General features: G+C 40.1%; 1 protein-coding gene across 2 annotated transcripts in view; it reads left to right on the top strand.

Annotated features, from left to right (window-relative positions):
• HECTD4 (HECT domain E3 ubiquitin protein ligase 4) overlaps nt 1-27,977 on the top strand; it is a 333,766-nt gene that overhangs the window by 119,252 nt on the left and 186,537 nt on the right. For both annotated transcript variants that reach the window (XM_088449233.1, XM_088449232.1), the window contains exons 16-21: nt 1,699-1,819; nt 3,610-3,738; nt 20,994-21,118; nt 22,043-22,196; nt 23,104-23,204; nt 27,514-27,712. In XM_088449233.1, coding sequence (XP_088305359.1) covers nt 1,699-1,819; nt 3,610-3,738; nt 20,994-21,118; nt 22,043-22,196; nt 23,104-23,204; nt 27,514-27,712 — 829 coding nt within the window. The remainder of the gene's footprint in view (nt 1-1,698; nt 1,820-3,609; nt 3,739-20,993; nt 21,119-22,042; nt 22,197-23,103; nt 23,205-27,513; nt 27,713-27,977) is intronic.

Raw genomic sequence — 27,977 nt, 5'->3', positions numbered from 1 at the left:
GCAAATATGTCTGCTGATTTTGCTAAAGCAAAATACATATAGTACTTTGTACAGTACCCATTATCACATAAGGACTGAGAAAGGATTGTATGTAGGTTGTCCTGTGTATTTTTTTGTTGTGTTGTTTTTTGTATGCAGTATTTTGAAAACATTTTTTTTTACTTTTACTCATTTGGCTTAAAACCCCACAGGGCCCTAGCCAAGATGCTGTGGTAACAATTTTTTTTTTAAAATCTTTTGCCTCCTCATAATGATAACAAAGATAATCATCTGCCCACTAGTAACAAGGGATTACTCTAGCAAGGAGTGCCACAAAGAGTTAAATTCTTTCTGTGGAAAAAACTCCTATACTGTGCAATGCCTAGGAAAAATTTCGCCCAGTCTTTATTTGTTGTTGCTCCCCTGATGTGCCAGATACCTGCACTGCTATACAGGCCCCAGGTCTCTCACCTCAGCAGTCCAGAGTCCCATGCTGTTCCTGTGTGGTCTCTACCTGTTCTCCTGTTTCTACCCTAGTAATTTGGAAACATTCAAGCAGGGGGAGGTCTGGAGACTTTCTCCTGTATGCTTATTACATGGATACGTGTCTGGTAACTGTTCCAGACTGAGGGACCAGCCCCTAGGAAGCAGAACTCCATCGGAGCCAACTGGCCCATTTTTAGGCCAGGGACGATATAGATCAGCACAATGCAGACCACCCACTTGGTGACCAATCACCCCATGGCGATGGTGGCAGGCTAACAAGTGACATGGATTTGTTTTGATTTAACAGAGTATCCATGAAATTTCATGTATGATACATGAAGGTAAAATTGCTAAAAAAGGTAGAGTGTAATTAAGATTTTTATCCCTATTGTTCAAAAACTGATAAAGCCACATTACACAGATATTACCATATACAGATGTATGGTATTAGAAAAATGCTCAAATGGCAAAGCATTACACGTCCTTTTGTCGCTGTGAGTTTGCTGGGCATGTTCCAGGTAAGTTTTCCAACATTTACAAAGCATTTATTTTTACACTTTTATAGTCAATGTGTTTTTCACATTTGAACCTATAACTGACTTCCATTTACTGCACTGTTATTAAATCTCATTATAACCATTCCAGCTGAAATCATCACTTGCATGATATCATTACTCTGGCATTGATTTGTCTAGAAAACACTATATTATTCATTTATGTTTTATTTTAATTAAAGCGAAGATATAGATGAAGAACATGTGAAATCTACATAATTAGAAATGTTTCAATTCATGCCATAGTGCCAAAGTTAATAAATCCTGCTGTGCTATTACAGTGTGTGACATGAGGGCAGTTCCTGATGATGTGATCAAAATAAATCGTTGAGCTCATTAATGTGCGTGTTAGAAAATGTCCAGGTGACTATTGTCAGCTTGTTTGTATATCTCTAACCTGACCATACTGATCAGCCCCAGTGCAAGCTGGAACTGATCCTGATCATCAGTGTAGGTGCCGAACAGCAGAATCTTATCCATTTTGGCCACTCGCATGTGACAAAGTTTGTCATTGATCCTGGTGCTCCATTCTGGACCCAAGCAGCAGAATTGGCCTGTGTGTATCCAACTTAAGACCATTGCTTGGCACAATGTATGATTTATCTTCTTTTTTTTTTTTTTTCTCTTGTTGGCGATTAAATGTCAACCGTTTTTTTCTGATGTATTTTTTCCCCCATAGGCTAAATGATGAGCTATTGCACTATATTTTGAAGATTGTTGTTCGTGAATCTTGTGTTCTGATCACCAAGTGCCAAACTGTTTCTAAAGATGACTTCCAAAGACTCTTATCAACCGTGCCTGTAAGACCAACGCCCTCTCATTTTTGTAGCTAATCATTTTTCTTTGTTTTCTTTCTTTTATTCCATATGTATTGAATTTTAGTTAAATGTGTTTTCATTCTTTAAACATACATTGTTAGATTGGATTTTTTTTTTTACTCTAGGATTTTGTATAGTTAATGCTTTTTTTCAGAAAATAATTGTAAGATCTATTTAGGCCTAGCCAATAAATTTGTAGGCTGAGGCATTATTTATTAGAACGCAGTGTACTAATGTAATGTACTAGGACACTGAGGCACTCAACACATCAATTACACACATTCAACTCTTTTTCTGATTTTGCCAACAGTAAGCTCATGCACATGTAGATCCTTTGTAAAATAATACCTCAATAGTAACAAAAAGAATATTAACTCTTTATTTTTTTTTAATGCTGTCTTACAATTGGCACAGTAATATATACAGAATAGAATAGTAAAAATTTACAAACTTTTGCTGGGAACCTCTAGGTATTGTATTAAGGCTTGTTTGCACCACCATATTTTATTTTGCACTTTCATATGTTAACTGACATATAAAAGGTGAATTAAATAAGACACAAGTGAATTCCCAAGTCTGCATTCTAAAACTGTGATTATGTATTTGAAAGTTTAGAATGCAGCATGTCATGTATCTCATTCATTAACCACTTAACTGGCAGCGTCACATGTGATGCGACCACAGCCAGCAGTGCTTCAGCTAGCAACGTTGCATCACATGCGACTACGCTGCCATCCCGCTGGATTTTGCAGAGGAGATGCAGAATGGATGCACAAGTGCAGAACGGATCTACTCCGACTCCCAGGACCACCTGGAAGTGATGCGCCAGTCTGTGACCGCCGTCATCAATTCCGGAATCACGCCCCAGCATGCTGTGTGAACGGGATTCGCAGTGCGAGGAGGGGACTTTTTGGCTAATCAGCTTCAACAGGGGGACTGATCATCCGTTGCTGTGCTCTGCATATGGGGGCCTGGGGGTGTTTACCCATGGGGGCTGGGGGGTAACCAGGGAGGGGACCTAACATCAGTGGGAGTGAGGGAGGACACTAATAAAGAGAAATATGACTCTGGAAAGGGGGGTAAAATAATAAAAAAAACTAATTATTCTGGTCACTGAGGAGGCTAGGGGGTCAAAGAGAGAGGGTCTTTTACAGGGGAAGGGTTGGTTTAGAAAAGAGATTTGTTTACTATTAATGGGGTATGGGGTGTATTATTATTAGGATTTATGACCCCTGGGTGGTTTATTGCCTATAGGTGGTAGGCAGTTATTTTATAATGGGGGCCTATGGACACGCAGGGATGGGGGTTGCAAAATACCATATATATATATATATGTGTATGTATATATATATATATATATATATATATATATATATAATATTTAAGTATACTGTTAAAAAAATTACTTGTGAAATAATAAAAAAATCGACAATATCTGAGCGGGTTCCTGGGAATTAAATCATCAGTTAAGTGGTTAATGTGCTCTATTGGTAAATGTGCAAAGCACATGTGTAAATTGCGTTAAAATGCATTGTTGCAGCATATGTTAGTTTTGTATTACTCATGTTCCCAGTACATATGTTCGAATGATCCCTTATTGCCCACAAGCATGTAGTGCCTTCTATTTAATAATGTTAAAATTGCTAAAATACATTTTTGGTTTTAATAAAATGTGGTAATTCCAGAAGTTTGCTGCAAAACATTCAGCAGCTTTCCAGGGTGGGATGGTATGATCCTTTTGCTCATCTTATAAACATTTTTGTGTGTTTAAGGTTGCCTCTCCATGCCTGCGTTATTTGATGGCTGTACAAAATCACTTCCTTAGTAACACTGTCTTAATCAAACCAGATGAAAATGATGATAGTGACAGCTCCCTGCAAGGGGAGACATTGAAGGTACAGGTAAACACCACTTTTATTTTAATAGTGTTTTTTGTTTGTCAGCGTCAGTTGTATAATATTCCATTGATGTCTGTTTCATTTTATTGCACACAAGAAGCAATACATTTGTAAGCTTAGTGTAAGCATTGAGCACCAATATTGCATATCACTTACCGGTAGTAATACATTAAAAAAGAACCCTCATTTGAAAAACATGTATGCAGTTTAGTGCACACACATTCTCATTACAATATGTTGGTAGACTGTACAGCGCAAACTTCTCTATTAAAGCCTGGATTTAGCAACATTTATCATGATAACCATCTGAATTAAAATACCTCAATATCAGAAATATTTTAGATGATACTAAATTCCCCCCTAATGTACTGTAGGTGCTATTTTTACCAATTTAATCCTTCTCTTTTGTACAATTGTCATACTTTTTTTTTTTTGTTTCTGCCATTATTTTAAAATTAACTTAAAACTGAGATATCACACACTAGGCAATATGGGCAGGGTCTAAAGGAGTAATTCTCAAGATGAGGTGGTTATCAGTGAGGATAGTCTCTGTCCAAGCTGGGGTTCGATTTTAAGAGCGTAGAAGTTGGCAATGTTACTAATGGTTTTATACGCCTTTTGGTTAATGAATTCTTTAAAAGACCACTAAACCCTAATATTTACATTTCCAGATCTAAATAATGAATGTTAAATACATTGTTTAGGTTTAGTCTGACATTTCTCTGTACCTCTAATAAAAAGTATTTGCTTCCCACTACAGTACAGACAGCTGAAGTGCCCCCCACATCTTTAGGTCAGAGTCCTAGGGGTAAATTTACGAAGAGTCGATTTCCAGTCGAATTTTAAAATCTGGTATTTACTAAAGGCAAAAATGACTCAAAATAAACTGAAAACAGACTTTAGACTTAAATAAAACATTGTCCAAACCATCGGTACTTTGACATACAGTTTTATACCAAACCCTTATTTAATAACAGCCAATTTGAAAATCAACTCAGAATCGACCTCAAATTAATAGACACATCTGACAACAGCTCTGTTTAACTTATAAACCATGTGCAATTCAAGCCACATTATCATGCATATGAAAAGGAACACAACCATGAGGGGCACTCTGGCTGTATTAATCATGGCAACTCAAGGCTGTGCAATGCTGTGTTTTCCTGTGGTATGCAAATCACCACCTGACTGAAGAGACCCAGGACCAGAAAAGAGAGAAACCTCAGCAGCTTCTTGAGGGACCCCAGAGACTGCAGAGGCCTAGGTTCTTCCATGGTAGGTTAAATTTGAATGCATTGTCTGCTGGCAAGGTTATACAGATGTTCTGCCTAAGTCATCCCAACATAATAATACTCTATAACCTTGTCAAGACTCAGTTGGATACATTCAGTGCACGGTCACGTGCCATATCGCTTGCACAAGCTGCTTTGCATTTCTTTGCAACTGTCTCTTTTCAGTTAGTGTCTGGGAAGGTGATGGGCATATCACAACCAACGTTTAGTCAACACCCTTGCAAAAACTTACATCTGCTTTCCCAGCCAGGAGTCAGTGTTTTGAGCTAAATGTAGTTTTCGATATGTTCTCAACCATGCTAGTGTCCTGGGAGCTATGCAGCCATGGCCAAAAGTTTTGAGAATGACACAAGTATTGTTTTTCACAAAGTTTGCTGCATCAGTGTTTTTAGACTTTTTTTGTTAGATGTTACTATGGTACACTGAAGTAAAATTACAAGCATTTCATAAGTGTCAAAGGCTTTTATTGACAATTACATTAAGTTTATGCAAAGAGTCAATATTTGCAGTGTTGACCCTTCTCTTTCAAGACCTCAGCAATTTGCCCTGGCTTGCTGTCAATCAACTTCAGGCCACATACTGACTGATGGCTGCCTGGAGAAAAATCATAATATTGCCATCAAGCCAGCAGACAAGGGCGGCAGTTATAATGGACACTGACAAATATAATGAAGAGATAATGAGACAATTAGAAGATAGGGATACATATAATATATTAAGGGGCAACCCGACAGAACGTATTGAGAAGAAATTTAATTAACATTATCTCTGAGTATGAAGAGATGGGTGTAATAACCAAACAGGAGAGGGGATATCTTATTAAAGATCACCCAGTTCTTCCGGTTATTACCCAAAATCCACAAGGACCCCATCAAACCCCCAGGCAGACCCATCATTGCTGGCACTGACTCCATCACATCAAATCTGGCACATTTTATCGATTTTTATCTACAGCCGGAGGTTATAAAAGTAAAATCTTATGTGAAAGACACTATAGATACGATTAGGACCCTAAAAAATACCCCGATACCTGATCATTGTTTCTTGGTCACTGCAGATGTCGCTGCCCTATACACTATAATAGAGCACAAATTGGACATTAACGCGGTAGAGTACGCTTTAAGAAAGAACCCTCACATCATGAGCGAAGACTAAATTAAATTTTATTAAGGATTCTGTAAATTTCATTCTCACTAAAAACTACTTTTGATTCAATGGACAGTACTACATACAGACAAAAGGGACCGCTATGGGTAGTATGATCGCATCGGTGTACGCTAATTTATTTATGGCCTGGTGGGAGGATTTGTTGATCTGGGATAATAAATTTTTACACAAAATCACGGTTTGGATTAGGTTTATAGACGACATGTTTTTTATCTGGAGTGAGGAGGAAGAGGATCTTAATAAATTTTGTGAAAGTCTTAACAGTAGCAAATTTAACATACACTTAACTTTTAATATCAACCAGAAGGAGTTAAATTTTTTTGATTTAATTATTATTCAACAGATTACGGTATAGCCACAAGGAACTACAATAAGCCAACAGATAGTAATTCCTACATTAACATAAGTCATCACCATCCTAGATGGCTTAAGAATATTCCTAAAAGTCAGATTCAGAATCTACGTACAGTAGGAACTGCCCAAAAGATGACTTCATTCAGCAGGCAGAATGCTTACGTCAAAAATTTCTGGTTAAAGGATATGACGGTAACAATATAGAAAATGCCATCAAAGAGAGAGGAGAGATCCCACAGAACGAACTGTTAACATATAAGGATAATAAATTTAAAGAGAAAAGACCAAAAGTACTGTTCATCACCACATTCAATAATCAGTACAAAATGATCGACCATATCATCAAGAAAAATTGGTTCCTTCTTCAACAAGATCCAATACTTAAGGAAATCATACCCCAGAAACCATTATTCACCTACAGAAGAGCACCCAATATAAATAATAGATTCGTTAAAAGTGCAATACCAGAAATAAGAACAGGAAGAATAAAGACAAGAGGTTTTCATAGGTGTGGCTCGTGTTTGGTGTGTACTTCACACACCAAACAGGCCACAAAAATAGAAACATTTGACTCTGGGTCCACTCAAAAACCATTCAGAATACAGGAGTTCATGACCTTCAATAGCAGTAACTATATGATTGAGTGTACCTGTGGGTTATAATATATTGGTAAAACCTCTGAAAACTTAGGGAAAGGTGAGTAGAACACCTGCGCAACATTAGGAGGGGCGTTACCAATCATGCGCTCTCGAAGCACTTTCAAGAAAAATACCAAAATTCTGTTAATGACATCAAATATATTATGGGAATTAAGAAAGTAGAGGGCAATTGGCTGACAAAAGGGGTGGAAACATTTCTGGCTAAAGCAGAAATGAGACTCATATGAAATCAAAACATTGGAGCCACATGGACTCAACGCTGATTTTGAACTCAAATGGTTTTTATGAATGGTTTTTGATTAATGGTTTTTATGAATTTTAGAATCCTCTGGTTGAACTTATATTTAATATTGTTTTACTCCAGTGTCTGAGTTGTGTATAACCCTTTTTATACAACCCTCTTGATATTATTTCTTTTACTCATTTGTATGGTTTTCTGAATCTTTTAATGAACTGTTTTATGAAATTGTATTCATATGTATCTTTTTAGAGTATATTTTTATGATGTTTTGCACATGCATTTGTTATTTTTGACATTGTAGATATTGTATGACAATGGACCCATTGTATATTTATATCCGCAACGCACTTGACATATAATATGCAGCACACTTCAGATTATAATATGAGATTTACCTTCAGCACTCTGGAGTTATGCCCACTATATGACCCTGATCAGAGTTGGAACATATCCCACCATATAAAATACATAGTTTGGAAATACACCCCACACCACATACGCAGTACTGCCCTATGTCGCACTCCACTAGAAGGAATACATCACAGCCGTAAGCACCTGATTAGATTATGGGCCGTGCAGTATGGCCACGTACTGTGTTTATGGACACATACCACGTGGGGCGATAAACAGCCAGAGCCATCTGTAAGGACAGAACATCGTACACTGCGTTCCAATGAGTGGAACGCAGCGCATAGGCAAAAATCACTTCCTGCTTATATAAGGAAAAGTCACTTTGTGCGTTCCGGGATGTGGAACGCGTCACAAGGTCCCTCAACACCCACGATCACGTAGACAGCTCTGTGAATAGGAAAAGTAAGCAAAGTTTTATAACACACTATCTTGGATATTGAAATACAAGTAAGGGGCAGGATCGCCCTAACCCTACATAAAAGGAGTCACTCCACTATCACTATACACCTTGATAAAGACCTGTGAGGAGGTTGAAACGCATTGGTAAATTGCTGTATTGTGATTACAACTTTGTACCCAGACTGGGAAGGTAACGCTCTATAGGGGGAGCATATTAATACCCCTACATGTTTGAAAGTGTACCTTTTCCAAAAGGTTACTAATGGTACGCATCCATTTGCACGTTTTTATGATATTTCAAATAAATGTTGAAGGTTTTACGCTGTGCTGGTACCCCTCTTTTGTTTTGCATGAACATACACTGAGAAATCTGCATGCATGAGAAGTGGCCCAGGGCAAAGGAGGAATACTACAGTATTTGGAGTGACTATTTGACATCTGCAAACAGCATTTGTATATAACGCTAAATTGCGACTATTTGACATTTGAATTTCGCGTTTGCACATAAACGCAATAGTGTTGTATGTAACGCTAAATTGGGATTTTTTTACTTCTGGATTTAACGTGTGCATATGAACGCGATATAGTGATTAATTAAGAGAATTGCCTGGATATATAAATGCAACATTGTGACTAATATAATAAAGCAATATTGCGACTAAATAAGAGAATTGCCTAGACATATTTTTAACTATTCGAATTTGTTAGAATTTGTGGGGTTTTGTTTGTCCACCTGCCTCTTGAGGATTGACCACAAGTTCTCAATGGTATTAACGTCTGGGGAGTTTCCTGGCCATGGACCCAAAATTTCAATGTTTTGTTCCCCGAGGCCACTTAGTCATTTTTGCCTTATGCAGTAAAGCATCCTGAGACCATTCATGTGTGGAGTTGCTTCTCAGCCAAGGGAGTAGGCTCACTCACAATTTTGCCTAAGAACACAGCCGTAAATAAAGAATGGTACCAAAGCATCCTCCAAGAGCAACTTCTCCGAAACATCCATGTACAGTTTGGTGACTACAATGCCTTTTCCAGCATGATGGAGCACCTTGCCATAAGGCAAAACTGATAACTAAGTGGCTCGAGGAACAAAACCTAAAAATGTTGGGTCCTTGGCCAGGAAACTCCCCAGACCTTAATCCCATTGAGAACTTGTGGTCAATCCTCAAAAGGCGGGTGGACAAACAAAAACCCACAGATTCTGACAAGCTCCAAGCATTGATTAGGCAAGAATGGGCGGCCATCAGTCCGTATGTGGCCCAGAAGTTGATTGACAGCATGCCAGGGCGAATTGCTGAGGTCTTGAAAGAGAAGGGTCAACACTGCAAATATTGACTCTCTGCATAAACTTAATGTAATTGTCAATAAAAGCCTTTGACACTAATGAAATGCTTGTAATTTTACTTCAGTATACCATAGTAACATCTGACAAAAAGGTCTAAAAACACTGAAGCAGCAAACTTTGTGAAAACCAATACTTGTGTCATTCTCAAAACTTTTGGCCATGGCTGTAGATTGCTCACACATAGAGCTGAGACCACCTGCAAATTCTGCACATTTGTACGCCAACAGGCACCACTATCACTGTTTGAATGTGCAGGTGGTCTGTGATGCAAAACAATAAACTGAGTGTTTTAAATGGCTATCCTGGTTCATGTCATGATGCCTACATCCTCCGCAATTCATCCCCGTCACATAAATTTGAGACGGAATAAATGCCAGAGGGATGGTTGCTTGGTAAGTTAACGCAATTGTGTAAACTATTAATGTGATGTTGCAAATTTAAACTTTATTTTTCTAGTATGTTTTTTACCACAGGGGATTTAGGCTACGGCCAATAGGAATCCATTTGTATAATGAAGTCGATTGAGTCTATTTTAGCGTCTATTTCAGTGTGAATTCACCAAATGTAGGACTTCAATTAGAAATCATATCACCAGCGATTTCATAATAGAACCAAACACTGATTCTTAATAAATACACTATTTTGAATAGACACACATGAGTCGATTTGTCACTTTTAATCTAGAGCCAATATCAACTTGTAGTAAATGTACCCGCTAATGTGATCAGGTGTAAGTCTGAGAATTGAGTGTTAAGTAATTTGTCTTTCTGTGGTATCACTGGCCCTTCCTATGCGTCAACACTAATCTGCATAGAACACATTTGTAGAGCATGGGGTATATTTACTAAAGTTTAATTTTGCTCTCGATTCTATGGTTTATTTAAATCATTTGAAATCGAATCAAATCGAAATTCGTTTTCACTGTCGAATTCCCACATTAACTAAGATTCGATTTTGAAATTGGTTTCAAAATCCAATTAGTTGGTTGATTTTGACTAGTGGGTTCTTGTTCAGTTTTGTATATCAATTTTAAAATCAAACTTTAAAATCAAAAACAAAAACGAATTCCAGACTTTCTCATGTATTACTATTGATCCAAATATACCACAAGCAATATAAATTGCAAAAATGGTTACTAAAGGTGCCCATCCACTGGCAGACATGAAAATGACTGCACGATTACGACTTTGTAATCGTGCAGTCGTTAGTCAGTCTGTGATGAGCCTGCACTGAACGAGCAGTCGTTCAGTGCAGGCTCATCAATCATCGGCAGACTTGCTCAACCTGACGTAATCGTCCAGTCGACCAGCATGTTTGCACAATGATAGATGTCTAAACGACCAGCGGGCACGCACATCGCTGGTCGTTTTAAACATTTTTGCAAACGATTTATGAACGATCGTTATCATTCAATCACTCAACTTAATCGTCTAGTGGATGTGCCCCTTAAACCCCCCTGGCAGACACCCTTGCAAAGTGAAAAATAGTTGTAAAACAAATATATTTTTACAAATAAAAAAAAACACTTATTTTGAAAATTTTTCAAAATGTCTAATTAACCATTCTTTTACATTGTTTCAGCCATCTACCCCAAACTATACAATATAAGGGATCTTTATTTTCACAAGACCCAAAGGCAAACCTTATGCTAATATACTTACAGCTGAAATAGTTGGTAATAAATTAGGCCCAATTCTGCCTTCCACTATTTGTGCTCACCGTCACTTGTTCGTAACAACACCACGTCTTGCTCACTGTCTATTGCATAATCTTGCGGGAGAGGTTGGTTTAATGCCAGATTATGCAATAGACAGCAGCAGAGCACAGTATTGGATACTTTGGCTGGATGATATAACAATAATATGCCTCCCGATTTATCAATAACCCTGACCCTAGCTTTTAATAGGCCAAAGGTGCGTTCTTTCAGATTGGGTGGCTATAAGTACTAAACTCAGCAGGAGTCTATGGTAGTGACAATGGAGTCAGAAGCCAGGAGCAACAGCCATAGCTTACATCGCCTGGCAAAACAAAAAGAAAAACACAAATGTAACATATATTAACAAGTGCAATTAGCTGGTCACTTAACGTATACAGGTGACTTACCCATCAATCATCCCTCTTTGCCTGGGGTGTTAGAGAGGGCCGTTTGCAGACTCAGTAGGGCCCCCTCCTCTCTGGCAGCGCAGTAGATTCTGGCTTTTTGCCATAAACTACCACGCCTGTGCAGGTTTCTGGAAATTTGGCAACCGCGCCAACTTCCCAGGGACATTTCTACTGCCATGTGCAAGTCCCCGGGAAAATGTCTGCCTCCATTTTCCCTGTGTTTTTTACTATGCAGCAGCGGCCCTAGAGACTGTGGAAAGGTAAGTATAAATGTATATGGGTGTGATGTGAGCCTGTGTGCACACTCTGCACCGATTATTGATATGCCATTGCCTCTTGCATTTGTCCCACCTCGTACTTTGCAGAGAGGGACAAATTACTAATAATGGTAGGCATCGTGACACAAACCATTATAGCCAGTTAAAACACTCATGATTTTTTGTTTTGCATCACAGACCACCTGTACATTCATATCATATATAATATGCATGATGACTATTAATGTAGAGGTTTGCAGTATTCCTGGGTGGTCTCAGCCCAATATGTGTACAGTGTATAGCTTCCAGGACATTAGGCATACCTGGGAGACTATAGAAAACTGCCCTAACTTTATTCCACAGTAACTTCTGGCTGGGAAAGCAGATGTAGGTGTTGCAGAGAGGGGTCAGTGCAGCCATTACCTGTGAGAGGTGCCTTCTAAAGGTAGGCTGAGAAATACCTAACACTCTCCCAGACACTGATTTAAAAGACCCAGTTGGCAAAAAAAAGGCAGAGAACACAGCAGATTGTGCAGACCTGATATAGCACATGCAGAGTCTTGACGAGGTAATACAGTATCATAAGGTTGGAATGGTTGAGACAAAACATCTGTATGACCTTGCCAGCAGAGAAGGCATTAAGATTAAACTGCCCACAGAACAACCTAGACCTGCTTAGGCTCTGCGGTACCTCAATAAGCTGCTGCTGTTCCTCTACTTCAGACTCCTGAGTCCTCTCATTCAGGGGGTGATTTGCATACCTCAGGAAAGATGCCCAGCATTGCATATCCTGGATTAGTCATTATCCTTACAGCCACAGTGCAGCACATGCTTGTGTCCACTTTTATAAAGAGAGCAATTAAGTTGCAACCAATAGAATGCTGTTTAGAAGCTCAAATCGCCTGTATGTTATAGTCTATTATTTTGGGGATTTTGGGTTTGTTTTTGTGTTTAGAATTATTGGAACTGATTCAGACCCGCTCGCTAGGATGCGTTCGCTCATTGCTGGCCGATTGTCGCTTTCTGCAAATGCGTATGCATCGCAATGCGCATGCACGAATCACAGAGAGAGCGGGAAGCGTTTGCTCGGTCAGCATAGACAGCCCAGCTGAATGAGCGACGGGAGAGGCAGTTTGTGGGTGGTGACGGGCAGACCATTAGTAACGGGGGAGTTGAGGTGCAAACGCAGGCGTGCCTGAGTGTTGCAACGCAGTTTCAGAGGCATGCATAATTAAAAGGCAGCATCATAGTACACGTCACTTGGTGTGATTTCACAATTAAGTGATCGCAGTACTTGCGGCAGGGTATAGTCAACCTCAAGCACTGCGATCACATCCAATGGTACTCAATGTACCAATGTTTTCAGGCACTTTCAGGAGATGACGTGCGCAAGTGAGCGTCTTATGAATGGCTGCTGGGCGTCTGCCTACACATAGTGATCGCACGCCAAGACACAGTGGGCATGCTAATGCCTTGCTGTGCGATCACCTTCCTTGCATGGGCGTGCGCTGGATTTGTATACGCAAGGTGCGAGCAACCGCATCTAGCGAGCGGGTCTGAATGAGCTCCCGTGTTCGGTTTTCTGCACAAATGTTAGTAAATCAGTGGATCCTATGTTCGTCTTTGTAAAAGTACCAATATTTTGTCGATATCCCATTTTGAATGGGATCCAGGGCCTGATTCAGAGCCGGATGCTCTGACCAGAGCGCTCGCTGTGAATCAGGGCCCTCCTACCTAAAAATGGAGCGGCCTCCTGGCCGCTCGCATAGCTGTGGGTGACCACCCACAGCTTATGCGAGCGGCCAAAAAGATGGTCGCGATGGTCAAGACCATCGCGACCATCGGGCTTGCGACGAGACCCTGCGGTAGGGTCTCGCTGCCGCAAGCCCTGGAGTGCTTTTGGCTCGCGAGCGGGTCTGAATTAGGCTCTCAGTTTTATATTTGATTTTACATTCCATACATTTCTGGTGTGCATAATTGATTGAAAATCAATTCAAATACACCACAAATCCAAAATTGAATAAAATCGAACTTTAGTAAGTATACAGTACCCCCAAGTATGTAATGCTGAGAGTCACTATCTGCCTAATGAGTTGAAAATAAGAGTTATAGTAGACTTACCATTGATAACTCTATTTCTTCGAGGTCCACAGGGATACCATGGGATAATGTGGTTGGAGTGATCCAGGCACCAAACAGTTAAAGCTTTCTCCTCCCAGAATGCCACTGGTCCTCCTCCACATATACCCCGCCCCTGGCCACAGGCATTCAGTTTTGTAAACAAGCCCAAGGCAGGAGAAGGAAGAACAGTCGTACACCAGAAACACACTCATACAAGATGAGGGACTCTGTGACCGAAAAAAAATGACCCAATGCAGCCAGGTGCGTCAGGGTGGGTGCTCTGTGGACTCTATGGACCTCAATGAAAAAGAGTTATCAATGGTAAGTCTACCATAACTCTTATTTTCTTCAGGTTCCATAGGGATCCACAGGGATACCATGGGGGTGTCTTAAAGCAGTTCCCCTAAGGGTGGGGACGCTCCTTAGCAGAAAGAAGAACTCGTCGCCCAAAGGAAGCATCCTGAGAGGCAAAAGTATCAATGGTGTAGAACATGAGAAAAGTGTGAACAGAAGACAACATGGTTGCCTTGCACAATTGCTCAGCATAGGCACCACGACTAAAAGTCCATGATGACCCTACAGACCGAGTAGAATGTGCTGTCACCGTGTTTGGAACAGGGATCTCAGCCTGTGTGTATACCTGAGAGATAGTCATATGTAACCATCTAGCCAGAGTCTGTCTGTTAGCTGACCATCCTCGTTTGTGAAAACCATATAACTAAATGAGCATCTGATTTTCTAAAAGAGTTTGTACACTCCACATATATACGGAGGGCACGAACTACAATCCAGGGAGGCTTCACCTACAGAAAGATCTGAAAAGCTGGAAACACAATTTCTTCATTCATATGAAAACGGGACACTACCTTAGGAAGGTAACCCTCCCTTGTACGAAGAACAGTTCTATCCTTGTGATAAAAAATGAGGAATGACGAGAGTGCTGGCAAGTCAGAGACTCTGAAATAGCTAGTAGAAAAAGTGTCTTCTGGGGGAGCTTGTAGTCCCTTGAGAACCAAAGAAAAATCCCACGGTGCTACCGGTTGGACAAAGGAGGCCAAAGAAGAACCCCCTGAAAAAAAAATTCTAACATCTGGTAAAGAAGCAATCTTTCTCTGAAACCTGCACTCTCAAAGTGGCCAGGAGGAGACCAAGGTCTAATCCAGCCTGCAGAAAAGCCAATACCCGGGAAATCCTAAACACATTAGGGTCATATTTTCTGTGGGAACACCATTGACCAAAAGAATGCCAACCTCTGTAATAGATGTGGGCAGAGGAAGGCTTTTGTGCCCTAAGCATCGTTTGCATCACAGAGCTGGAGAAACCCTTGGCTCTTAAGATGGAAGAATCAAGAGCCACGCCGTCAAAGACAGGCGAGCGAAGTTCCGGATGCAGGCAGGGACCCTGCGCTAACAATGACGTCTGGGCCAAGCAGGAGCCACTAGTATTACTGTCCCGCCTTCTTGCTTGAATTTCCTGAGGACCCTGGCACTGCCAGCCGCAGAAATCGGTGACAGTGATGTCACTACTGGTTCCGGTGGTCAGACATATCGGTTGGTAAGTGTGCAGGTACACCTGCATACACACCAAATCGGTCTATCGGCCGGGCGGGTGATCTGTCTGCCAAGTGTGTACCCGACATTAGAAGTTTAAATCTAGACCAAAAATGTCATTCCTATTTGTTATTTTTTTGCAACATACTCAAAAAAGCTGTACAAAGTACATGAGTGACTTAGGTAAACATACTGAGCTTGTAGGTATGGTACAATTTAAAAGCTATGTGGTCTAGTGAGATCTAAGTAGAGGTATAATGGCTCATGTCACAAGGTTGGCCTTGGTAATGATTCAAGATATGGACTGGAATTTGTTTTCTCTGATAATTCTTGATAAAAGAGTTAGTATGAGCAAAGTGGCGATACGCATAAGAAGTAGTGAATTTTCAGTCAGTTAATACTCTGAGAGGTGGGATACAATCTTAATAATCGTGGTAGTGATTACTATAGGGCAAGGTGCTTGTATAGAAAAGTTTTGCAGATGAGTGTGTGATGAGATTGCCAGATGGTGAACTGCATAAGATCATTGGAGCCAAAGGGACTATCAGATCATTATAAGGGAGAAGGTATTGGCCAGTGAAGGAAATTAAGGACCAAAGCAAAGGAAAAATTTTAAATGAGATAGATGAGCATTGCAGGTTTATTTTGAGGAGTTAGGTGGCAAGTTTTTGGAAAGGAAAAGTCAGTACAAATGCATTTTCATACATCAATATTTCACAGCGATTTTCATACGGCAGTCATGATATTCAGAACACATGCCCACTACAAGCAAAGAGGGATAGGTACATTGGCCCTTATGGTCACTAGGTCTGATATCCAACATACCAAGTTTGCTTCATCAATTCTCACGTCATTTAAAAACATACAAATGAGTAGTAATTTATAAACACTTGCTTTTCACAGGGTATGTCTGTCAAATATCTGATGTTTTTCATTTTGTTTGTCTCTTTTGTGACAGCTGTCTGTCCAGATTTTATGTTCTTTGTTCTAGTGAGCCTTCAGATTAGCGCACACAGTTTCAGTCCTCTGTATAACACTTCATATAAAGCAAGTTCGGTGTTGGCAAGTTTGTAGACACTGGTTTTCTTTTTTGGTGACTTCATTAATGGGTAATGAAACATTTAATGTTTGAGGAACATTAAAATGGAAGGGATACAAATATATTTACTTTAAAGAATTGATTTCTAGTGATGGTTGTGGTTTGTCATCATTACAGTCCCTCTAAATAAAAATACAATATAACATATAAACTAAAGCAGATTATAGAGCAGCATAACAATTCACATGGAATTAGCTTAAACATAGTTTATTAACATATAAACAACAGACTAAACAGTCTGCTGTATTGCAAAATATGGGAGTAGTCCAACAACTGAATAAAGCAAGCTCTCTGTCTTTGGATGTCAGAGCTAATCTTAGCACACAGATCTCTGTGTAGTAGAAACAGCAATATTTAACAAGCTATTATATACGTATATATATATATATATATATATATATATATATATATATATATATAATATAGCAGTATATCCCAATTAGGACAACCAGCACACCTTAATAAGAAAAAAAATGTTTGTATTTGTGCATGAAAATAACGGATTCCAAAGTTTCAATACCTTCAGTCACATATAAACAATTGTAAGTGCATAATAGCAATACGTTACAGACTGTATAGAGACACTCGGAGCCATGATGTGGATAAAGCCCAAGCCCAACGGCCGTTTCGGTGCTCAACGGCACCTTCGTCACAGGGCACAAGACCAACTGAGGATATCAACCCAAATATCACCGGAATATAAAGAGCAAAAAAAGCCCGCTTCATGTGTAGGCCTAATTGGAATACAACACTCATCTGTTACTGCACTTCATGTTGTCTCGTGTCTGCGGCGTCTCTCAAACCGGAACCCGGAAGTTACGCATGCGTATCACGGGCAACACTAATGAAGAATATGCGTTCCAGCAGCCGGAAATCAATTAGCGGCTGTTATATGGCAGAAGAATTGGCCTGCTGGATCAAAATTTACTTAATAAAAACAGGCTAGTGCACTACTTCAATGAGGCCACACATAGAGCGGAAACATGTATATAAAAACAAATACCTCATAAAGAAAATAATAAAGAAGTGAAAAAAATCAAATGAAAAACAGAAAAAACATGTGATAGATTACAAAAAACGGGCGTCGGGCTTGGGCTTTATCCACATCATGGCTCCGAGTGTCTCTATACAGTCTGTAATGTATTGCTCTTATGCACTTACAATTGTTTATATGTGACTGAAGGTATTGAAACTTTGGAAGCCGTTATTTTCATGCACAAATACAATTTTTTTTTTCTTTTTAAGGTGTGCTGGTTGTCCTTATTGGGATATACTGCTATACAATATTTATAACATAGCACCCCTGTTGTATCAGTATCTATGAGTGTGCAATCCTTGCATTTTTTACTATATATATATATATATATATATATATATATATATATTTTATTTTTTTTTACTAAATAATATTGCTGCTATATCTATTAATATGAATTCTAAATGTGTGTGTATATATATATGTGTGTATATATACATGCGCACACACACACACACACACGGGCACAAAAGTATTTGGACAGCCACCGATTGTGCAAGTTGTTGCACTTTAAAAGAGGAGAGAGGTCTGTAATTTCTATATTACTGCCTGCATCCGTATACTTTAACTGTGAGAGACATAATCAGAACAAAAAATTCCGGAAATCAAATTGTATGATTTTTAAACAATTTATTTGTATATTCTTGTGGAAAATAAATATTTGGACACCTACCAACCAGCAAGAATTCTGGCTTTCACAGACCTGTTACTTCTTTAGGAAGCTCATCTATCCTCCACTCGTTACCTGTATTAATGGCACCTGTTTGAACTGGTTAACTGTATAAAAGACACCTGTCCACACCCTCAAACAATCAGACTGCAACCTCTCCACCATGGCCAAGACCAGAGAGCTGTCTAAAGACACCAGGGACAAAATTGTAGACCTGCACAAGGCTGGGATGAGCTACTCGGCAATAGGCAAGCAGCTTGGTGAGAAGAGATCAACTGTTGGTGTAATTATTAAAAAATGTAAGAAATACAAGATCACTGACAATCTCCCTCGACCAGGGGTTCCATGCAAGATCTCATCTCATGGGGTATCAATGATCTTGAGAACGGTGAGGGATCAGCCCAGAACTACATGGGGGGACCTGGTCAATGACCTCAAGAGAGCTGGGACCACAGTCACAAAGTTTACAATTAGTAGCACACTATGTCGTCATGGATTCAAATCCTGCAGCGCCCGAAAGGTCCCCCTGCTTAAGCCAGCACATGTCCAGGCCCGTCTAAAGTTTGCCCGTGACCATCTGGATGATCCAGAGGAGGATTGGGAGAATGTCATGTGGCCAGATGAGACCAAAATAGAACTTTTTGGTATAAACTTCACATGCCGTGTTTGGAGGGAGAAGATTGATGAGTGGCATCCCAGAAACACCATACCCACTGTGAAGCATGGGGGTGGAAACATCATGCTTTGGGGATGCTTTTCTACAAAGGGGACAAGACGACTGATCAGTATTACGGAGAGGATGAATGGGGACATGTATTGTGACATTTTGGGGAAAAACCTCCTTCCCTCAGTAAGAGCATTGAAGATGCAACGTGGCTGGGTTGACAATGACCCCAAACACACCGCCCGGGCAACTAAGGAGTGGCTCCGTAAGAAGCATTTCAAGCTCCTGGATTGGCCTAGCCAGTCTCCAGACCTCAACCCAATAGAAAATCTGTGGAGGCAGTTGAAAGTCCGTGGGGCCCGGCGACAGCCCCAAAACATGACACATCTAGAGAAGATCTGCATTGAAGATCTGCTGCAGTGTGTGCAAACCTGGTCAAGAACTACAGGAAACGTTTGACCTCTGTAATTGTCAACCGAGGTTACTTTACAAAGTATTGAGTTTAACATTTGATTGTTAAACTCTTTTTTTTTTTTTTCCGAAAGAATAAACAAATAAATTGTTTAAAAATCAAACAATGTTATTTCCGGAATTTTTTGTTCTGATTCTGTCTCTCACAGTTAAAGTGTACCTATGATGGAAATTACAGACCTCTCTCATCTTTTAAAGTGCAACAACTTGCACAATCGATGGCTGTCCAAATACTTTTTTGCCCCACCGTGTGTGTTTGTGTATGTGTGTGTGTGTATATATATATATATATATATATATATATATATAATGTGTGTGTGTATATATATATATATATATATATATATATATATATATATATATATAAAAGATCTTTGTACATGCCCATTCATCTTTAGAATGAACAAAGGAAGCTTCATTAGTCACTCACATTTGATTAGAGCGTGTCTGTCATAAATTCATGTGCGGCCATTGGCGGTTTGACTTTTTATTCTGCGTTCACTTCCTCTGCAGATTGGAGATTAAATTATTTGCAGGAGCTTGGCTGACACATTTTGTACACTTAATTGGACTTTTTCCAAGATATCAGATAGTGAAATGAATGCTTGTTTATAGCCACTGCAAGTTCCTTCTATAATCTTGATACACACACACACACACACACACACATATATATATATATATATATATATATATATATATATATATATAATATAAATCCATGATTATAATATGTGGAATGATTCTAATTATTAGTAAAATATAACAATAACACTATCCTAATTAATTTGCAAGAAAGCATTTCAAATTAACCCTACTATGTTTAATTGAGCTTCTTCACAGAGAAACTGTAGAGGAGTGCTATATATATTGGTATGTGAGTCCACTTAATAACTGAATTATCGCTTTAGACAGTATTTAAAAAATCAATTATATACATACATTATTAAACTCCTTTTATCATCAATGTCAGGAAATTAAGCTAATTGATTTCACTTAATAACTAATTAAGACATAAGTAATAAAGTAGGATCCCAGAGTGTTTGAAATATATTTTATATCACTCAAAACCTTTGGATGTGACTTATGGAACGTTAACATCCAGAGGGCTGATTAAATGTATCATCCCACAAACAGTATCAATGATATTTTCAACTCCTGTTACTATTAAACCATCTGGAATACCTCCATGTTCTTTGGCATCTTCTTATTTACATTCAGCACTAGTCAGTAGTTTCAAACTGTTTCTTACTTTTGTTTATCTTTAACTGATTAAGTATAATTCTGTATCATGTAGCAATCTGCTACAATAAGTTTCACCACATTTTGGCAGTTATCTTAGCAACATATGGTTTTCAGATGTATATCAACTAATTTATTGATTTTTTTTTTCTCTTCCCTTCTTTATTGTTTTACTTCTAGGAACTGCAGACTAGCATTTTGGGATTGGCAACCCAAATTTTAACTGGGTGTGATGAAGTTCTGGAAATGCTACAGCGAGTCACAACCACTCTTATCAACAGTGATCTTCCAGACAGAGATATTAGGTGAGCAAATTTATTGTCTTGATTATTGAATATATTACAAAACTAAAAGCAATTTTCTGGAAATATTTGGCAAATAATTTTTGTTTTTACTTTTTTTTCAATGTAAATCTAATAATAATGCACACATGCTCTTTCCAAAGTACTGCAATAAACACATATTGTACAAATTCACGTATTTCAACTATCAGGTTACTGAATTGAAAATAAAACTGCTTTCCTGATTATTTAAAAATGCAACAGGATCTTAAAAAAAAAAAAATTAGGATTTTAACAATGTATTAATCATATTGCTGTGTAAAGTTAAGTGTTTACAGAGAATCTAGATAGTGTTGTCATTTTTAAAGATCGTTATTCATACTAGGTGTAGCAAGTGGGAATACTGTACACTGCCTTAAAACCTGCATTTGTTACTAATTTTCTTTGCAGTCTGTTAAAGCATAAACAATATACAATAAAGAAAGTAAATATAAATTATCTGCAGTTACAAGATCCTTTAGTGCAGTTTTTGTAAGTGTCCTGCAAACATTTGTTCTACACCAGGTTTGATTTTGAGCAGGACATGTGCATTATTGGTGGTTTGTTTTTTAGCCGCAGATACAGGTACTAATTTTTATGTTGCAAATATTTTCAAAAATACCTGAATATTTATTTAAAATAATATCTACTAAGCTGTGGCTACCAAACACCTTTTACCAAATTTGTTATTTTAATATTCCAATAAAATGCTTATTTTAGATGGTTTTAAAGGAAATGTGAATTTGTGCAAAAACTGACCCTATCTTGCATCATGTTGTTTGTTAGATACGCTCTTTAGCACCTATCTACCTCTAAACTTTCCACCGGTTATTTTAGTGGAGTGAGTGCATCATCCAATTGGAATAACTAGCAGTTGTGGGATTTGTAAACTGTGTATTTTTATTTTAGATTAAAAGGTTTAGAGCAAATTACAAAGTCCACCATGCTTGGCCACCTTCTACCAGTCCTTCTGACATCCCTCATGCACCCCAACCTACAGACATTGGTGATGGCAGATGCCCTGATGCCCCAGCTGGTACAACTTGTTCTCTACACAAGTCAGGTAGCGAAATCTGTCTTGTCCTTATTCTTTACAATGGGCGGGTATTACTCCATTTAACACCTGTTCTTAAAGCATATTAGTTATGTCCTGTAAGCAGAGTATAACGAAACTAGTATGTGGTGTTCATCTTATTTGCTGGAATGGACTTCTTGGTAAAAGCTATTAAGCTAACAACAAGCGTGCTGTTATGTAATAGAAACAATTATGTTTTTGTGATTCATTTATTTAAAATAAAATGTTAGAGAAAAAACATTATTTTCTGTAGATTGATTTCAATTCACTAAAAGGTTTAAATGAACGTTGATATTTTAGTTCAATTTGTCTACCTCACGAAACAGCTTTTACAATTGAAATGCTACATTTAAAATATAAGTTTGTGTTTGTGAGAAATTGACAAGTATCTAGTATGACATCCATGCTGAATAGTGTTTCAAACACTAACATGCAAATTAACTCCCCTTAAAAGTGTACATTGTATACCTAAAACCATGGGGTGCACTATCAACACTTTAACAATTTTCTCTTAAACCAAGACTCAAAATTAAGTATATTTTTGTCTTTTTACTACCATCCTACTACGTGAAGAAGTTGGATACTTCTTCTCCCCTATCCTGTACGAAATCTCCCTTCAAAACATAACACTAGAGTTTCATGCTTTAAGCTGCTTTGTTCCAACTCTTTCTTGGTAAAGTAAAGCAAACTTTTTACTAGTTGTCATGAGTTTCAGAATATGACTAATAGATGGGAGTATTTTTCCCCGTTTCTGTAGTTCAGAATTTGTTGTTCCCTATCAGAGGGAGAACTATTGCACATTTCTCTGATTTTTATGTTACAATGATAAATCATATTTCTATATTTTTCTCTTTTAATACTAACCTAATATGTCTTTTTTTTTTTTTTTTTATAGACTGCCCTGCTACTTAAAACCCAGTGTACAGTTTTGGCAGACATTGGTAATTCTCCAAGTGGAATTTCAGAGCAAAAGAGCAAAGTATTATCAGATGACAGGTAATTACCTCACTGATAAGTGACTGCAGATAATAATTTTTATCTATTTTTATCTATTTATTAATTTTTCCAACATATAAAATAGGACATTGCAAGCAGTGTAGTACATTACCCCTGATACCAAAGAACAAACAACAAACATTCCTTATTTACAATAGTAGGTTCCCTAAGTTTTGTTTTCACAGAAAGTTGAGGCTTAGCCTCCAATAGTGTTGCATGGAAAATTTTGATTTTGGGTGTGCCAAAATGTAAACCTCTGTGGGTACCTGAGGTAAGCCCATCCTTTAAAGCAAGGCCGAAACTAGAATTTTTGTCACCCAAGGAAAGACAGTAATTTTGCACCCCCATAGTAATTCCCCCTGCAGCAGTGCCCCTATAGTAATGCTCCCTGAAGTAATGCCCCTGTAGTGGTGCCCATATAGTATTGCCCCCATAGTAGTGCCCATATGGTAATGCCCCTGTAGTAGTGCCCATATTATAATGCCCCCATTGTAATGCCCCAGTAGTGCCCATATAGTAATGCCCCTGTAGTAGTGCCCATATAGTAATGCTCCTGTAGTAGTGCCCTTATGGTAATGCCCCCTTAGTAATGCCCATATAGTAATGGCCCAAAAGTAATGCCCCTGCAGTAGTGCCCATATGGTATTGCCCCCATAGTGCCGCTTACACAAAAAATACATAAAAACATTACTTACCTTAAACCCTGCTCCTACGTCCGCCGCCGTCTGGTCCGCCCGGCTGCTCCTCGGAACTATGGGAGAGACGTCATGACTTCTCTCGAAAGCTAGAAGCTGGAGTTCAGGAGAGAACTCCAGCGTCCGGGCTACCGCGGCGCTGCAGGCAAAGAGGGGGGTCGACCGCTGGTAATAAAATCTCAGCAGGCGTCTGGCTTGGAGCCTCCCTGTGGTGCCGGGCTGGAGGACACTGGCGGTGTGTGAGGCGGAGCACCCGATGCACGTGCACCTCCAGCCCCCCCCCCCTCTAGCCCTGTCTAAAGCATCAGCCCAATGGCTGTTTTAGCTAACCAAGCAGAGGTAAGGGCCGGACGCGCTAGAGCACCTGCAATTACCTAAATGGTTTTAAGGAAATTTGTGAGCTGCCAATCCGTAAGATCCTTAAGAGAAGCAGTGTTAGGAATCGGCAGCAGAGATGACCAAATGTCTGAGGTAATAGAGACACTAGTCTCACCGTTCAAAGAATCTACATCAGAAGTGCCCCTAAACAGTGGTATAGGACCTGCGTCTGGGAGCTCTGTACTTTTCCAGCATCTGTTGCAAAGATGCCGACACCTGAGCCATCCTTCGTACAGACTGAGAAAAGGACTGCATACATGGTGGCTCCTGTAGTTGAGGAGCAGGGAGAATGTTAGTAAAACGGAGAGCAGGGTCTACAATCCATTCTACTAACTGTGACATTACCTGTGTTAATGTAGAGGCCCCAGCTTGTTCCTGACTGGATACCGCTGCTAAAGGCATCTCCTGCTGCGGAGCCGAAAAGCAACAGACGCAAAAGCCCTTACACATTTTTACATTTTTCACAAGTGTGCAGCACTGGAGAAACCACCTCCCTGGTAGCTCTATTCTTTGTAGACATTATAGGTTATCCAAGAAAATCCCTACACACAAAGGCCTAAGCAGCTAGTGTGTTATCAGAGTATTTACGCAAAGAGTGTCCAAATGGTAATAGAATGTAACACACACACACACACACACACACACACGGTCTAATCTCCGCATTAGTTTCATTTCTGACATTAGCTTACATGTGCCATATAGTCTGGTGATAGACCGACTTGCACTCAATAGAAAATACGCATTATGGGGCGGGCCTCCACACTTTTCGGCCGTGTGGATGCAGACCACAACAGACTCCTGGGTCAGAGGCGTCGTGTCCCAGGGCTGTTATCTTACTTTTCTGAAAAAACCGACCTGCTTTTTGTCCACCTGTCTTCCCTCAGAGCCAGGAAAGGCAGTAGCTCTTGAGTAGTCTATTGTTCTTTCCTGGCCGGCAAACTATCATTCCCGTCCCTCCGTCGCTGAGAGGGTTGGGTTTCTACGCCAATCTTTTTCTGGTCCAATAGCCGGAAGGCTTATTTCGGCCCATTCTCAACTTAAAGCACCTGAACAGGTTCCTCCGGATACCCAGATTCCGCATGGAGTTCCTGCATTCCATCATTCTGGCTCTGTAGCCGGGGGACTTTTATGGCGTCGTTGAATATCCAGGATGCCTATTAGCCTATTCCCACCCGAGCCAGCTACCAACGATTCCTCTGGTTTGCGGTAAGTATCAGATATTGTCAGTTTCAGGCTTTACCCTTCGGTCTGTCCACAGCCCCTCGTGTGTTTACGAAGGTCATGGAAGCGTACCTTCGCCACAGGAACAACTGGATCTTGCCTTTCCTCGATGACTGCTTCTCCTGGCACAGTTGCCGACAGTTCTCATGGATCACATCCACCTGACTGTAGAATTGTTTCAGTCACACGGGTGGATAATCAATTGGCAGAAATCCACCTTGACTCCTCAGGAGATGCTCCACTTGGGAGCTTTGTTAGACTCCAGGACTCAGCAAGTCTTCCTCCCAGCGGATAAGATATTGACCCTGCAGTCCAGGATCCGTGCTTTCCTGAGTCACCGTCGGTTGTATATACACTCCTTTATGCAAACCCTGGTCTCTCTGGTCTCTACCTTCTACATGGTTGAACATGGACGGTTCCACTCCCAGCTTCTCCAGCTAGTCATTTAGGCACGATGGAACAGGTCTCAACCGAATCTCAGGATTCAGACATTGGGAGGTTGACTTTCATTCTTTCCAAAAAAGTTTGACTCTTCCTCTAGTGGTGGCTCCAGCGCTCACATCTGGACAAGGGACGCCGCCTTTTAGATACAGGACTGGGTCATACGACCATTGCAAGCCTTAAGGGGTGGGGGTGGTGATTTGTCATCAAATCGTTTAGGGTCGATGGACGTTTCCAGAAAGCCAGCTCTCCATAAATGTCCTGGAGCTCCGGGCTGTCTACAGGGCGCTTTGCCAGACTCAGCCTCTTCTCCAGGGATGTCCAGTCAGGGTACAATCAGACAACGCAACTGTGGTTGCCTGCATAAACCATCAGGTCAGCACTCGCAGTCACGATGCCTTGAGGAACGTCTGCCACGTTCTCCGTTGGGCGGTGCGTTATCTTCCAGCTCTGTCTGAGATCTTCGTCCCCGGAGTTCAGAATTGGGAGGCCGACCTCTTAAGCCACCAGGACATTCACACAGACGTATAGGCTTTAAATCCGGACATCTTTCAAATACTGGTCCGCCGTTAAGGCCTACCAGACATAGGCCTGACGACGTCTTGTCACAACCACCAGGCACTGAGATACTGCTTTCGCACCAGGGATCCTGACATTCTGGTGTTTCTATGGGAGTTTACTCTGATATACATTTTCCTTCCAGTCTCGATGATTCCACAGGCTCTACGCAAATTCAAGTGGTAGGGAGGCACAGTGATCCTGGTGTCACCGAATTGGACATGGCGAGTGTGGTTCTCAGATCTTCTGAGCACCACTGCGTCATCCTCTGCGATCAGATCTTCTGAGCACCACTGCGTCATCCTCTGCGATCAGATCTTCTGTCTGAAGGTCCGTGCTTATATCCGGATCTGGTCCGTCTCGCTTTAACGAAATGGCTCTTGAGACATCCGTCTTGAGAGCAAATGGGTTCTCCAGAAGGGTAATTCGGATAATACTCTTAACTGTATGTATGGTTCTGTGTGTGTGCCGGATCCCTTTCTCCTTCTCCTCTGCCTCGCTCCTGCAGTGGGCTTGCAATCTACACTGATGGCCTATGGCTAGGGGCAGGGTATAGAGGAGAGGAGCCTCGGCTTCTGGGAATTTTCAGTTAACTATTTGGTGCACAGACTTTCCTTTCCGGGCTATACCCCAGTGTTATCCCTGTGCCCCCTATGGAGTCAAAGAAAGAGACTTAACAGGTAAGCAACATAAGTCTCCTTTTCTTGCCTCATAAACGAATGACATTTGGTATCACCGAAAAGCACAGAGGGGGCTTGACATCACTAGAACGCTCTGCTCATAGTCCGTAAGTGACATCAAGCAACAGTCTGGTCTGTGTTACTGAAGGGCATCCCATACTCTTCTGTACCTTCACTTTTTTATGAGGTATGACGTGGGAGAGAGAAGTACAGGGAAATTTGCACCCTACAGTAGTGAGTTCAATATTAAATTAATAGGACAATGCACATATGTAGCATTATTTAATTTAGTGTTAAGTTTTTATATCTATGCATTACATCTGTTGCCTTATTTAGGATGTTGGAAGAGAAGGAGGAGCCTGGTTTTCTGACCGGACTGAAGATCCCAGCTCCATGGGCTGCTGGAAAAACCGTAGAAACAGCTCATCCTGTCAGAGACAACTACAAATTTAAAGAGAGTGTTCACATACCTGGAGCCCGTTGTCTGTATCTCCGCTTTGACAGCAGGTGTTCTTCACAGTATGATTATGACAAGGTTAGTGCAGAGAAATCTAGAGAAGGTTCCTCATTCTCAGATAATCTGATGTGTGTAGGTGATTAGTACCAGGGTGTTTACCAGACTGTTCCAATCTTTTGCCATGGGCAATGATCTACCTTGTCTAGTCTGTCCTGTCTAACTTATCCTATTCTACCTCCCTATCTTACATTACCAACACTACACCTCTCCACTGGCTAATATTCTTGTCTATCTCTTTCTTCTTCCATTATCTATTGGGGACAGATTGGCTTTTTTCCAATTG

Source organism: Taudactylus pleione, unplaced genomic scaffold, assembly GCF_031769625.1.
Source record: "Taudactylus pleione unplaced genomic scaffold, aTauple2 ptg000479l, whole genome shotgun sequence".
NCBI lineage: Eukaryota > Metazoa > Chordata > Amphibia > Anura > Myobatrachidae > Taudactylus > Taudactylus pleione.
The sequence above is the reverse complement of the archived record's forward strand: the minus strand, read 5'-3'. Positions and strand labels throughout refer to the sequence as shown.